This window comes from Salminus brasiliensis, chromosome 1, assembly GCF_030463535.1.
Source record: "Salminus brasiliensis chromosome 1, fSalBra1.hap2, whole genome shotgun sequence".
Classification (NCBI taxonomy): domain Eukaryota; kingdom Metazoa; phylum Chordata; class Actinopteri; order Characiformes; family Bryconidae; genus Salminus; species Salminus brasiliensis.
This window is the reverse complement of record NC_132878.1, coordinates 26,678,798-26,694,407: the sequence shown is the minus strand read 5'-3', so window position 1 is coordinate 26,694,407 and position 15,610 is coordinate 26,678,798. Positions and strand designations below refer to the sequence as shown.

At 38.4% G+C, this 15,610-nt stretch overlaps 1 protein-coding gene across 2 annotated transcripts in view; it reads right to left on the bottom strand.

Annotated features, from left to right (window-relative positions):
• Positions 1 to 68: 68 nt before the first annotated feature.
• atrxl (ATRX chromatin remodeler, like) overlaps positions 69 to 15,610 on the bottom strand; it is a 36,453-nt gene continuing 20,911 nt past the window's right edge. The window contains exons 17-36 of one of the 2 annotated variants that reach the window (XM_072676594.1): positions 13,004 to 13,130; positions 12,415 to 12,524; positions 12,077 to 12,220; positions 11,479 to 11,656; positions 10,763 to 10,900; positions 9,633 to 9,808; positions 9,317 to 9,434; positions 8,669 to 8,775; positions 8,461 to 8,534; positions 7,971 to 8,053; positions 7,408 to 7,549; positions 7,194 to 7,294; positions 6,930 to 7,038; positions 6,473 to 6,650; positions 6,112 to 6,279; positions 5,252 to 5,401; positions 4,946 to 5,017; positions 4,147 to 4,233; positions 3,769 to 3,897; positions 69 to 840 (exon numbers count right to left, since the gene is read on the bottom strand). In XM_072676594.1, the coding sequence (XP_072532695.1) occupies positions 538 to 840; positions 3,769 to 3,897; positions 4,147 to 4,233; positions 4,946 to 5,017; positions 5,252 to 5,401; positions 6,112 to 6,279; positions 6,473 to 6,650; positions 6,930 to 7,038; positions 7,194 to 7,294; positions 7,408 to 7,549; positions 7,971 to 8,053; positions 8,461 to 8,534; positions 8,669 to 8,775; positions 9,317 to 9,434; positions 9,633 to 9,808; positions 10,763 to 10,900; positions 11,479 to 11,656; positions 12,077 to 12,220; positions 12,415 to 12,524; positions 13,004 to 13,130 (2,694 nt within the window). In that variant the 3' untranslated portion in view covers positions 69 to 537. Of the gene's footprint in view, positions 841 to 2,936; positions 3,378 to 3,768; positions 3,898 to 4,146; positions 4,234 to 4,945; positions 5,018 to 5,251; positions 5,402 to 6,111; positions 6,280 to 6,472; positions 6,651 to 6,929; positions 7,039 to 7,193; positions 7,295 to 7,407; positions 7,550 to 7,970; positions 8,054 to 8,460; positions 8,535 to 8,668; positions 8,776 to 9,316; positions 9,435 to 9,632; positions 9,809 to 10,762; positions 10,901 to 11,478; positions 11,657 to 12,076; positions 12,221 to 12,414; positions 12,525 to 13,003; positions 13,131 to 15,610 lie in introns of those variants that run through there. The other variant, XM_072676595.1, reaches the window with a different exon arrangement.

Sequence of the window (15,610 nt, the reverse complement as noted above, 5' to 3'; positions counted from 1 at the left end):
AAAAATAAATAACCAAATAACAAACCAAAAAAGCACCCCAGCAGAAAAGAAAATGCAAGGTGTTTTGGCACTTTCATCCATTTATTAGTGTCATACAGTTCCAAAACAATACAAAAAAAGCAGCATGTATTCCAAGACCATCTTAGCACACCTTCCAGTGTGTCTTGGCTCAGTAGCTCGAATTGAGACAGAAACACAGTGTATTCAGCATGTTGTAAACATTATGTAAACAAATACCCCCCCCCCCAAAAAAAAAATCAATCTTTGGCCAAATATTTTGATACTTAACACTTGAACCATAAACTCTCAGTGCTAAAGCCAGTCCACAGCTTCAAATGGTTCATGTTTTCATCCTTCAAAGGTGTGAGTTGGGAGGTAGAAAAGTAAGGTCACTTGCAATCACCTGAGAAAGCCATGTCTGTTAAAGCTAAGGTACGAAACATTCACACAGCAGCACAGTTGTGCTATGAATAAATAGACTCTTGGAGGGCATAAAGCAGATATGGCCCTGCAGAGCCCTCAGATATTAGCCCCGATCTACACCAGCTCAAACACCAAGTCCTCCCTGTTGTTCCTGACTGCAGAGGGAAGGCTGGCAGGACTGGGCCGCACACTGCTTTCTGGAACGGAGGAACTCTGTTGTATGGAAGGCCTGCCGACTGGCTGGCCAAGTGAGAGGTAAGAGTGGCGACCCTGGCCTTGATGAGTGGGAGGGGTTGATAAGACCACACCGCCTGCCTGTCTGCTGTAATTGGCTAGTGTGGTGGGCGGAGCTCTGTTGGTGCGGTTAGAGCTGCCTTTCATTCTTGTAGCCACAATCTGTTGTGTGTAGAGAATGAGCTGAGAGAGGGTGAGAGAGAGAAAGATTAAACATATCATTATTGTTGAACACACACACACACACACACGTATATGTGTATATATATACATACATATATATATATATATATATATATACATACATACACACACACACGCACACATATATATATATATATATATATATATATATATATATATATATATATATATATATATATATATATATATATATATATATATAAATATACAGTCATGCCCGAAAGTATTCATACCCCTGGCAAAGTTTGACTTAAATTTACTTTTATTTAACCAGAAGTTATATTTTTGCCTTGAAATGACACAGGCATCTCCCAGGAGATAACATGATGATGTACAAGAGGCATCATTGTGGGAAAAAGTATTTCTCAGCTTTTATACACATTTTAACAAAAAGTGGCATGTCCAAAATTATTCATACCCTTTGAAAACTGTCACAGTATATGGGAAAATCCAAAGTTCTATACCATTCCAAATAGTCCAAGCTGTTTTAAAGCATCCTAATTACCCTGATTCATTGGGAACAGCTGTTTTAATCAACTCAACAGGAGAAAAACAGCAGCTCTCTGCAGTTGGTTTGTGGACAGTCATGGCTAAGACAAAGGAGCTCACTAAGGACCTGCGGCTGTGCATTGTGGCCGCTCACAAGTCAGGAAAGGGCTATAAAGCCATATCAAAATGTTTTCAAGTTCCAGTGGCTACAGTGCAAAGTATTATTAAACAATACAAGAAGTTCCGCACTGTGGAAAATCTCAGAAGATGTGGTCAGAAGCCAAAAGTGACACCTGTGCTGGCCAGGAGAATAGTGAGAGAGGTGAAGAAAAATCCAAGGATCACCACCAAGGCCATCCTGGTGAATCTGGACTCTGCTGGTGGCGACATCTCAAGGCAGACAGTTCAACGGACACTGCACACTGCTGGGTTCCACGGACGCAGGCCAAGGAGGACACCACTTCTCCAGAAAAGGCACACAAAAGCCCGCTTGACCTTTGCAAATGCTCATCTGGACAAAGAAGAAGACTTCTGGTGTTCTGTTTTATGGTCAGATGAAACAAAAATTGAATTGTTTGGCCACAATGATGTGTGCACCATTTGGCGTAAAAAAGGAGAAGCCTTCAACCCTAAGAACACCATCCCCACTGTCAAACATGGTGGTGGGAACCTAATGTTTTGGGGGTGTTTTTCAGCCAATGGACCAGGGAACTTGATCGCAGTAAATGGCACCATGAAAAAAGAGCAATACATCAAGATTCTCAACAACAACATCAGGCAGTCTGCAGAGAAACTTGGCCTTGGGAACCGGTGGACATTTCAGCACGACAACGACCCAAAACACACAGCCAAAGTGGTGAAGAAATGGTTAGCAGACAAAAACATTAATGTTTTGCAGTGGCCCAGCCAGAGTCCTGACTTGAATCCAATTGAGAATCTGTGGAGGGAGCTAAAGATCAGGGTGATGGCAAGGAGACCCTCGAACCTCAAAGAGTTGGAGCTCATCACTAAAGATGAATGGGCAAAAATACCAGTGGAGACATGCAAAAAGCTGGTCAGCAATTACAGGAAGCGTTTGATTGCTGTAATAGCCAATGAAGGCTTTTCTATTAATTATTGAGAAGGGTATGAATAATTTTGGACATGCCACTTTTTGTTCAAATGTGTATAAAAGCTGAGAAATATTTTTTCCCACAATGATGCCTCTTGTACATCCTCGTGTTATCTCCTGGGAGATGCCTGTGTCATTTCCAGGCAAAAATATAATTTGTGGGATAAATAAATAAATAAAAGTAAATTTAAGTCAAACTTTGACAGGGGTATGAATACTTTCGGGCATGACTGTATATACACACATACATACATACACACACACACACACACGGACAAAAAAGTATTGTCAGCCACTGATTGTGGATTTTTTGTGTATGTAAACTTCTGATTTCAAGTGTGTGTGTGTGTGTGTGTGTGTGTGTGTATATATATATATATATATATATATATATATATATATATATATATATATATACATACATATATATATATATATATATATATATATATATATATATATATATATATATATATATATATATATATAGGCTGACAAAGCAAGGAAAGCAGCACTGACGCTAACAAACAGGCAGCATTATTATAGGAATAAAAAAAATTATATATATATAAAAAACACTTGCTAATCACCATTGTTAGAATATGCATCACAATTATATTATAAAAGCTATATTGAGAGAAGCGAGGACAGAAAAAGTAATAAAGAGGGGAGAGAAAAGGGAGGGTGAGAAAAGAGAAAAAGAGCAAGAGGGGACAGATTTAACAAATTTATTGCTTCTTATTGTTGATCAAATCAAATATGAATATAATATATAATAATATAGAATATAAAAACGTACTTTACATAAAACACCATGTTTTTACAGAGGAGATATTGTGAAAAATCACCCTAATTAACTGCAGGGAAAAGTGGGGTCTATTCTTTTTGCCAGAATCTTCTGCATGCAGCCAATTAGCTGAGAAACAGAGCGAAAGAGAGAGACAGAGATTTAAAACAGTAGAAAATGAAGGTAAATTTGAAGTAAATGTAAAGCAGAAATTTGAGACAGGTTAAACGTACGGCCTAGTTAAAATGTAGGCCTTTTTTGAGAAAGAGAATGAAATGAGAGAGACAGAAAGAGGAAACAAGAGATCATGCCCCAGAGGGAGAGAGGGCAGTGTAAATAGTAAAAGTCTAATAGAAGTCTGTTTGGATTCTGCCTCATATCAAGTAAAAGCCTTGCCCCCATTCAAACAAATCCCCCAACTCAGTCACATTTCACATTACAGTGCTTTTCAAAATTGCATTATCACTACCACATAAACATAGTATTGCAGGTGTGAGAATGTGTGTGCATGTATACATACTGCTTGCTGTGTCTGGAGTTTGCGTTGGTAAATCTCAATCTTGTGTTGTTTTTGCCTTTCAAAGATCTCCTGAGCCTGAAGAGCCATCTGCTGTATCTGATCCTCACTCGATGAAGGGTTGTGTCTCCTCTAATCATATACACACAAAATAAAGAATCATTTTTTTAAATATCCAATTAAATACCCAAACTGGCACTCCACCACCAAAGACATGGAATGGTCTGCACAAACAGGAACTAAAAAGATCCATAAAGTATTAAGATTTTCTTTTTACATTGTTTACATGCTTTGGCAAAAAAAATGAAGAAAAAGAGAAAATCAGTTTTACATTATACAGACCATTTAAAAAGTATTTTACAACTCAATACACACACTCACCACTTCATGAACAAAGTAGTCCAGACTATGTGGCTGAATGCCCTGCAAAGCCTTGTGAAGTTCAAATCGGCCTTTCGTCAGCATAGCCTGGCGAACATATTACACACACACATACAAATGAGTAACTGCTAGTGTGTACACTGGGAGTAGTATCACATAACTATCTCACTATTTCTCTCTCTCTCACACACACACACACACACACACACACACACACACACACACACACACACACACACACACACACACACGACTTAACTCTGCAATACAGTTTTTATTTCAGCACCAAGGACAGCAGCATTCAGGCCACAACGGCTTGCCGTCCTTACAGGGTAGGAGTTCAGGACCACGGACAGTGCTACTGAAAACAACCCCACAATGCAGTTTAAAAAATAAAATGTCAGGACTGTTTTTGTAGGGTATGCAGAGACGTGGAGAGTTTCCTAAACCCATTCTACAGTAAAAGTGAAATAAACAATGTGGCAAAAGTGTTTTTCTAAACAGCAGCTTGAGTAGTACAACACAAGCAGCAGCTCCACAACCTTGGAGTAGAACTTCTTAGTTCATTGTGCTTCTATAAGCATAGGAACAGAAGTGTTGTCTTCTCTTTCTGGTGTAAAATAAAATTTTAAAGCTCCAAAAGAACAGCCTAGAAGCTAAAGCAACAGTAAAATGAAATAAACCCAGAAATAGAAGTAGGATTTTGCAACCAACATAGAACTAATGGAACTACTTACTACCTGTATGTCAGCCCTGTTTTACACACCCACATTTCTCTCTATAGATAAAATGTACCTACCTCCAATTCTGTGTTGGTTTTCTTCCAGAGGCTGTTGAGTAAAGTTTGCTCTCCGACATCCTGTACGGAAGCCTACAAGCAAAGACCATCCACTGGCTTCAAAAAGGAGTGCACTGACTAAACCAAATATGAAAAACATTCAATACAACCACAAGTTTATGTTGGCTACGCTGTTTCATATTTAAAGAGCGTTTCAAAGGTAAACCTATGTGGTACCTAAGGTACTATGACAAACGTTATATATTCCAGAATTGTTAAATGTTAATTGCTTCACAGATCTAGGAGCATGTGAGTGTGTGTGCATACCGTCTCCTCTGCTTGATACTCCTCCCATGCTGCCTTTCTCTCCTCAACACTAAGCTCCTCCTCCACTCTGTGGTCCAACAGGGAATCATGTTCATGGAAGCTCACTATGCTCCGCTCACATTGCTGCAACAGCACTGCCAGTACCTTGTCCTACACACACACAAACCAGACAGACAAGAGAGAATGATGTCTCTCTCAAAATGTACCCGTTTACTGTGGTCAGCCTGTTCATACGGGTTGGGTCAAAAGAGGTGCATTCTGAGTATGTGATGACCCTGAGCAGGTTGGTGTGTGTGCATGTGTTTACTGTATCAGTGTCTTGATGTCTAAGCCTCGCCAGAAAATATTCAATTTAGTGTGTGTGTGTGTGTGTGTGTGTGTGTGTGTGTGTGTGTGTGTGTGTGTGTGTGTGTGGCAGGATTCCAACAGGGTTTTTCAACAGTTCTGGGTTTGTTAAAACTTCAACATTATTTACATACACTATGTGGTGTGGGACACAGGTTCATTCATTGTTTCTTCCAGTTTTTTCCAATTTTGTTGGAGTACTTGTCTCTATTGTCCAGGGAAAGCTTTCTACTAGAAAGAGCATTGCTATGAGGATTTGATTGCATGCAGCAAAAAGAGAGGTAGTGAGATCAGGATGTTGAATGATCACACTACCATCTCATCTCCAACTCTTGTGACAAGCTTTAACAACTTAAAGTAGTTTTTTCAATGATGAACCTCTGAGACCACTGTTGCACCCTTAAGGGTAGGTTTACACTAATTTGGGAAAACGGTTTTATTGTGTGTGTGTGTGTGTGTGTGTGTGTGTGTGTGTGTGCGTGTGTGCGTGTGTGCGCACGCGCATGTCTGCTTACCTTGGGCTGGCTGCTGTGTATCTTGCTGTGCAGGTCGGGTCTAAAGCGGTAGATTTCACTGAGCTGGCTCTGAGTGAAGTGTCGCTGGATTTGCTGCTGGTCCACAACGCGGGACGACAGAGACTGCTTAGCAACCTGGCGCTCATAGATCTTCTGCTCCATCGTACCCTAAATGCAATTTTATTAGAATCTTTAGGAAATTATTCGGGTCATCATCAAACCTCAATCACTACGATTCAATTAGTTTTTCAATTTTCTGTTGATATTGAGTATTTGACAAATTCACGAATGCACAAACGTGGAAGAAATACTTACACACATGGCAAAATTGGATTCTACCATTGCAAAATCAGTGCAGTACCTGTGCCAGAAAGCGGTAGACGAAAACAGGTTTTCTCTGGCCGAATCGATACACCCTGAAGATGCTCTGAATGTCATATGTAGGATTCCATGAAGCATCAAACACCACAACCCGGTTAGCAGCTACCAAATTAATACCTAATGAGCCGGCTCTCGTAGAGATCAGAAATAACCTTCCACTGAGTAAGTGTGTTTTAGAGAGAAAGAGAGAGAGAGATGAAAAGGTTAAGTGATCATAAGCTAGCAATGCTAGAGACTAGAGTCTTTCTTGGTTTAAAATAATAAATAAAGATTTGATAAGTTTTCTATTCCAAAAGCACAGACTGAAGCTTTTTTAGTCCAAAGGTGGTTTAAACACACAAAAGGCTTGAGTGCTGATAAGGGCAGGCGTTACAACAATGGGAAAAACTATTAGTTATCACAAGACAATTAGAGAAGTAAGAGTGTGTGTGAGTTACCGTATGTTTCTGATTTTATTGAACTCCTGAGCCCATTTTTTGCGTGCTGTTGCACTTGTAGAGCCGTCCAAGCGGTAATAGTCCTTATCTCGCAACCAAGACTTCTTTCCTAGTGAGCAGGAGTGTGTGTACACACACAATTTTATATTTAATTTAGAAATAAAAAATATATATACAGCGCTTTGAGAGAAAGTCAGAAGGCATAATAAACTGAATGATTAATATGCATGAGAGTATGTGGGTGTGAGTATGAGCGTGTCCAACCTTTATACGGAGAATCCTTTCCTTCGCCCTTTGCCTTGTCAGCTAACTTGAGGAAGCTTTCAATCAAATCTAGTGAAACTAGAGACTGACTAAACACCAACCTGCAGAACGAAAACGTTAACGGAAATTTTAGCAGTGAAATGATAAAATTTTTAAATTAGCTTCTTCATTCTGTTCATGCACAGCAACATGATCTTGTGTTTGCATTACTTACACTTTATCCTGCAGTTGTTCAGCCAAGTGCAGTATTTCCATCAGTAGTACTAACTTCCCAGAATGCTCCAGGATGGCAGCATCAGCATCACTCACAAACCCCTTGTACCAGCCTGCCAACGGCCCACTCAAGACACTCCGTGCTGCACAACAAAAAAATATCATGCATCTGAGACAGCAAAAGAGACGGTAAATATTACAAAATTTAATTTACAAAATGTTTTTCCAACAGGCCGAATCGCAACCTGGTCATCATTATGCAGGCAAATGGCCATTTATTACTGTATTATTGTCATTCTGCAAGAATTTGCTACACATATTTCTGACGGTCACTAAATACAGTATTTTATGAGCCTATATTGCTATCGTCTGTTGCTAAGCACTTGGTACAGATAAAATAAAAAACTAAATAAAATAAAACATTAATCTATTGTTCATTTTTATGAATATTTAAGACCATTTCAATTAAAGTAATTTAATGTTGTGACTATACTTTATGGGCATGATGAGCAAACGTCCACTGCTATAAAGCGAGACCAAGAGAGAGTGCAAGTTGTGTAGTACCTTCTTCTGAATGACCCAGTGCATTTCTCACTCCTACAGACTCCGCTTCTGTAGAGTTAGCACTGCTCCTCTCCTTGGATGCACTAAACAAGAGATGAATAAGAAAGGGATTTAATGTTTTTTGTTTTTGTTTTTTCAGATTCACAATCCACTGAGGAAAAAACAAAACAGAAAACAGCAGATATTTGAATTTGATGAAGATACTGTTGTGTTCATCTTGTTCATATAATTATGATGATAGATATGATTATCTATATTAATCTTTTTTTCCAACAACAAAACAATCAAAAAGGCAATGTAAATGTAATTATGTAAATTATGTAAATGTAATTAAGTAAATGTAACTATGTAAACACTTCACACATCATTTTGCTACACAATGAATAAGCATAATTGCTCAACACTGATGACACTTTACAGAGTGTATACTATGAAACTTACATAGTAATAAAATAAACAAGTATAGTAATTTAAAAAATAAACATGTTACCATTCACTGTGGTTCTGCCCACTTGACAGCATATTTGTCATTGTGGAGATAGGAGAAGGATCCCCCTCCCTTCCCTGTATTACAAACACAGACACACACATCAACTATACTAATTTTACGGCAATGGATTACATTCAGTAAAACAGAATACAAGCATAAACTGATAATAGAGAAAGCAACTGAAGTGTGCATGTGTGTGTATACATACCTTGTTACCTTTATTACGGTCAGATAGCTTTAAGCACCATGGGTGAGTCCAAATAAGACTTAAAATCTGAAAATCCTGAAACAACCTGCTCACACCATCTCCTTCACCTGCATGCACACACACACACACACACACACACACACACACACAAACACACAAACACACCTTAAATTTCTTTTTCATCATGTCCATATGGCAGAGGTCATGTCTCCCTTGATCTATTGGCTACAATGTCTGTATCCATATCTACCGCTGAGTATAAATGAGTCTATACACAAAAATATGAGAGTCACAACTAAGGGTAAAAGGTTCCTAATTTCCCTGTGATATCATTTACAGAGATTCTTGTGTTGTGAACCACAAAAGTTATAAACCCCTCGACTATGGCAGATGTGTTAGTCTTGAGAAGGTTGTGGTGGTTTTTCAGGGTGCAGCTCACTTGTTGCACTGCCTGCTGCTCTGCACATACTGTTTGGCCTGTCTGCCCACCTCTCAACGAACACGATTATTACTAGCCATGTAAAAGCCCTCAAGACGTAAAATTATTAAAATATAAGGAAGCAAAACATACACAAAAATGAAGATACACCATTAATAACAAGTGTTTTTGGAGTGATGTAATTAAAAATGACATTACATCAGACTTACCCGTGTAGTTCTGCAGGTAGTGTGTGTACAGTTTACACTGTAATGAGGTCATCCTAATTAACAGGACGTACTCTTGTTTTGGGGGCAGAAAAGGGGTCAGTACGGAATAGTCCCGCCTCTAAAACACACAAAACCATTTATCAGCTTATTCAGTTCATCATTCATTTTTCTTTTTTTTTTTTTTTGCCTTTTCTTGTTTTTCTCTTTCATCTGCTTCATCGTTCACCACCTTAACTTTTTTCCCCTCACAATTTTATTTTTTCCCTGTCCTCTGATTCTCTCTCATTACTGCCCCATATCTCCCTCCTGCTCTTACCTGAACACATCCAGCGAGGAGTTCGTGGAGGACGTGGACTCGTTTCTTCATCAGTCGGACATCAGAAGGTGTGGAGTCAGCACACTGGCCATTCTGGATGGGGTTAATAAAGCGGTTTCTAAACTCGCACCGAGAACCCAGCAGATTCTCCTTTATAAAATTCACCATACAGTGATCTAGAGTGTGGAACATGAGAACAAAGTCATTACTAGTCACTAGTAATTACTAAACAACACTTGGTAATTTGGTTGTAATTACAGTAGTTGTCTGATTGACCGACACACCTACTCATAATCTACTTATTATAATTGATCTTTTATCAAATAGAGCTATTTAGACAACATATGCATGAAGGACACACACTCCACTAAGTTATGTCTAACAAGGGATATACTGTACATACATAACATCACTATGTCTGATGTATTTATTTACATAATAGCATCAGTACTTTTCACCTAGTGCAAAAGTTTGGGCACCCCTGGTCACGTTGATTAGGTCACATTCTCTACAGAAACAAATGTAGGCAGATTCTAAAGCTAAATTTTACAAAATATAGAACCTGTTATATGTTTTTTTTTTTTTTTTTAACCCAGACCAACCCTATGTTATTCAATAAATAACTATAGGAACTGTATATTTTTGTAGGAACATATGTCATACATATGTCAACATATGTCATACATATGTCTTTTTAATTGGGAAATAGATTGATACTTAGCCACAAACTTTAACGACTATACGGAAAAATACATGACAAATAAATTACAACAACGTTCATTACAAGGAAATTTCTGCAACAATTATTTGAGGAATTCTGTTACGTTTATCAAACTATGTAGCTTAGTTTGGTGTGAGGTAAAGGATTGACAATGTAGGCATGCAGTTTACACAGTGCTAATTGGAGGGATATATGCTACATAAGTACATTAGCCTTGTAGCTCAAGTGCAGAAGTAACCTTTAAAATGTCAAACACCAAACAAATCTGCAGATACTACAGTTCAGACTAAATATATGTGAAGCTTTTGTTGCTGTTTTGTTTTGCTATTTCACACTGCCCACTGTGACTAGAAGAAGTATTTATTGGTGTAAACAGAGAAGTAAGGATGCTAAGGTGAAAGGTCATTACACTCTGTGAGGTTGTTCTGCAGTGGTGTTCCTGTCAGCACAATTCTCCGCCGTGTGCGGATGGAGCTCATGGCTTTGAAAATGTGTGTGGTGTCATTCCTTAGGATGTGACCTTCATCGCAAATCACTACATCAGGGCCTACATAAACACAAACACACACAAAATCAAATGTCCAAATAAATACACTGCTATTGAAAACTTTGCATTCCCCATCTCAAACTAATTTGTTGCAAATAAATTATTCTAATGTGATCTGGATTCTCACTAATTGGTAGAATACAGCTACTACAATTAGAACTAATAGAAATAATGAACTATGACAGTATAAAATCATGAATTTATCTAATATAATTAATATCCAGACTGCAGCTCTAATAACATTAATATCCAGAATGAAGTTCATTAATAACATTAATATCCAAAATATAGCTCTAATAACATTAATGTCCAGAATGAATTTCTAATAACATTAATATCCAGAATGAAGTTCTAATAACATTAATATCCAAAATTAAGCTCTAACAAAATTATTAGCCAAAATTTAAAAATATTCATTATAAACTTCACTCCAAACTATTTATTTATTTTGAAGAAGCATAATTGCACATAGCAGAAATTGCAATATTACATTTAAGCTCCAAAGATCTAACATCATAATTAAGTTGTGGCAGGATTTAACCGGCTATGCAGTACTGTGCAGTATAGAAGGTTTGTACCTGGGTTCTGTAGTGCTGTTCGTAGCCTCTGCTGGTGTTTGGTGTATTTGGCTTGTTTCCCATGTGTCAAGATGCGGTACATTTCATAGCTTGCAATCATTACCCCGCCATTCTTATGCCACCTGATCAAAGCCTCCACACGGCAGAGCGCTGACTTTACTGTCGCAAGCTCAATCACCTGAACATGTGTGTGCAAATAACAACTGAGAAAATGGACAACCACAAATATACAAACATATGGGCGACATTCAAGCTTTAAACAGCTATTACGGTTTTTAACGTTTTTTTATGTGCCGTACTTTAATACATGTTTGTATGACAGTGAGTAATGCAGTGTTCGGAAACTCAGACTACAGAAACCACCACAAAGTCTATTAGAGATTACTGAACACCTCCCATCTCCTGAGAAGAGTGTGTGATGATTCAGGTATGATGCTAATCTGGGAGGGGGTTTAAGCCTACATCAGCCTCATAGCTCCAGTGTAAAAGAAAAGAAGAAAACATGTCTTGGTTTGTCTTGGGGAACCACTGCTTTAAGCAGTGTCATAACTGATTTAGATGTTAAGAGTTTGATGACTGTATCATATGAGAAATTCACCTCCAGTTTTGTTTTTTTAATACCGCTCTGCCATTTGTCAAACTCTGCTTTCCAGTTGAGGACTGTGTTAAGAGGACACACCACCAGTGCAGTCTTCAGCTGGACCAGCTCACAGGATAACACAGTGTGCAAGAATGCTATTACCTAAACACACAGACACAATGGTTTATTTCTGATGTTGTCTCCATCACATGCACTGGTGTCTTTGCTCAGAGTTTGCCATCTGTCCACTCACCCCACCCTATCTCTTTCTTTAGAAGTGCAACTACATAACTATTGCAGCCATAAACAAAACCATCTATCTGAACTTTCTCCAACACACACACACACTTCTTTACCTGCAGTGTTTTTCCCAGACCCATGCAGTGAGCAAGAATGCAGCCGGAACCCGGAGACTCCTTCACCTTCACAATGGACTCACAACAGCTGTCCCACATAAACTGAACACCTGCAGAGAGATACAAGCTGAAGTTAAACACACAATTCAGGGAAAGACACACAGAGGATATGATACATATGATTTTTAGACTTGATATGATGCTGATGATTTTTTAAAATCACCTAAATTCTACAGATCTGTATTTCTAATGTACATAGATTCAGAACAGATAAATATAAGTTCTGCTTTAGAGCATTTTCAGTTACTGCTGTGCTGCCCTCTATCAAAACAGCCCCCGGAAATATCCCAAGCTCTGAAAGTGAGAAGGTCTCCAATTCCCAGTCATTTAAGTGGGGTTGTATCCATAGCATCGGTCAAGCCCCTCCCCTCCCACTTCACACTACTGGGCTGCACGTAGATGCCTAGGTTTAATCACTGTTTTCAATGAAAAGCAAGCAATTAGAGATGCTCGCAAGAGAGCAAGTTACATATCAGTGATGCATTTCACATCCCAGCACTTAACACATGTACAAGCACACTTCTCTTACCCACTCGCTGATGAGGTTTTAGTTTACTCAGCAGGTATGTGTCCACCTGCACAAGAGGTAGCCGTGTTGTATTATCCTGCTCTAGAACCAGAGGGGGCGGTGCAGGTCTCTCAGATACTATCATCACCTGAAAGGTAAATTAAAAAACAAGATCATCTTCCTAATCTTTTCTAGCTCTGAGAAGATACAATACATTTTTCCAAAAATAATAATTCAATCACTTTCAATAATTCAATTAAAAATAGTGATGCTGTTCTGTTCCTCAAACTGGTTTTAGTATAAAGGGCTTTCATTTTGGACAAGTGCTATTTCAGTACACTGGGAATTGCTGTGATGGGGAATTCTAGCAGTTCACTCACAACAAAATGAATCATCATGACATTGTTAGATATTAGTTCCTTCCTAAACCGTCCATATGCTAGTTCAGACTATTGTTCTCACCATCACTGATATTTGATATTGAAGGTTCAGACCATGAAGTTCGTTTATAAAACATATGCTCACATTGATGCAGTGAGAGAGAGGAAAATGTACTCTCTCCAAAAGCACACTTAGTCTAGCTTATTTTTATCAACTTGTTATTTTTATCAACTTAAATATATATATATATATATATATATATATATATATATATATATATATATATATATATATATATATATATAGATATATATATACAGTGAGTCCAAGAAGTATTTGATCCCTTGCTGATTTTCTTTGTTTGCCCACTAATAAAGACACTATCCTTCTGCACTTTTAATGGTAGATATATTCTAACATGGAGAGACAGAATATCAAGACAAAAATCCAGAATATAATTTTAAAGAATATATTTTAATTAATTTGTATTTCAATGAGGAAAATAAGTATTTGATCCCTCTTGCCAAACACACTCAATACTTAGTGGCAAAGCCTTTGTTTGCAAGCACAGCGGTGAGACGTTTGTTGTAGTTAACCACAAGTTTAGCACACACACCAGGGGGAATTTTGGCCCACTCTTCTTTGCAGATCCTCTCTAAATCATGAAGGTTGGTGGGCTGTCGCTTGGCAACTCTGACCTTCAGCTCCCTCCATAGATTTTCGATCGGATTGAGGTCTGGCGACTGGCTGGGCCACTCCATGACCTTAATGTGATTTTTCTTGAGCCAATCCTTTGTTGCCTTTGCTGTATGTTTAGGGTCGTTATCATGTTGGAAGACCCAACCACGGCCCATTTTCAGATCCCTGGCAGAGGGGAGGAGGTTGTCCCTCAGGATTGTGCGGTACATGGCTCCATCCATCTTCCCAGTGATGCGGTGAAGTAGCCCTGTACCCTTGGCAGAGAAACACCCCCAAAACATTATGCTTCCACCTCCATGCTTGACGGTGGGCACAGTGTTCTTGGGGTCATAGGCAGCATTTTTCTTCCTCCACACATGGCGGGTGGAGTTGAGGCCAAAAAGTTAAATTTTGGTCTCGTCTGACCACAAAACCTTCTCCCAATAACTTGGTTCATCTTTCAAATGATCATTGGCATACTTGAGGCGCGCCTCCACATGTGCTCTCTTCAGCAGGGGTACCTTTCGGGCACTGCAGGATGTGAATCCATTGTTGCGCAAAGTGTTGCCAATTGTTTCCTTGCAAACTGTGGTCCCAGCTGCCTTCAGGTCATTTGCTAACTCCTGCCGAGTGGTTGCAGGACGATTTCTGACTGTTCTCAGCATCATTGCCACCCCACGAGGCGAAATCTTCTTTGGAGCACCGGGCCGAGGTCTGTTGATTGTCATGTTATACTCTTTAAACTTTCTGATAATTGCACCAATAGTTGTTACTTTCACATCCAACACCTTACTAATCTTTTTGTAGCCCATTCCAGCTTTGTGAAGGTCAACAATTCTGACTCTGAGGTCCTGTGACAGCTCTTTGGTTTTACCCATGTTGGAGACTTGAAATCTGTGTGATCTGTCTGATTCTGTGGACAGGTGTTTTTCACACAAGTGATTAGTGAGAACAGGTGGCTTCAGGTCAGGTAACAAGTTGATTGGGAGTGTCTAACTGGTCTGTAAAAGCCAGAACTGCTAATGAATACTAAGGGATCAAATACTTATTTCACTCCATGAAATACAAATCAATTAATATATATTCCTTAGATTTATTTTCTGGATTTTCTTTTTAATATTCTGTCTCTCCATGTAAGAATACATCTACCATTAAAAGTATAGAATGATCATGTCTTTATTAGTGGGCCAACGAAGAAAATCAGCAAGGGATCAAATACTTCTTGGACTCACTGTATAATCACAATGCATAATGCACAATGCATACATATTCATTGTGGCTCTTGGTAAAAATTACTTACAATATTAAAACATGTAACTGAAAGTATCCCTCGCAGTTGTAGCAAATGAACTGTTCAGTTTTAATTACAATGCAGATTGTAATTAAAACTGTAAGAAACCTTTTCTAGTTTAGAATGGTTGAGTATTTGTTCTACTTTTGTTTATTCTTTTTATATTTAGCATGCTTTACGTGTTCTTTTCTTATGGTGATTTGTCATTTAACAATTTATTGTAGAGCTTTATATTTTCTAAGCGCTTTGCAAACTTGGTTTAAAGGTGTTATAAAATA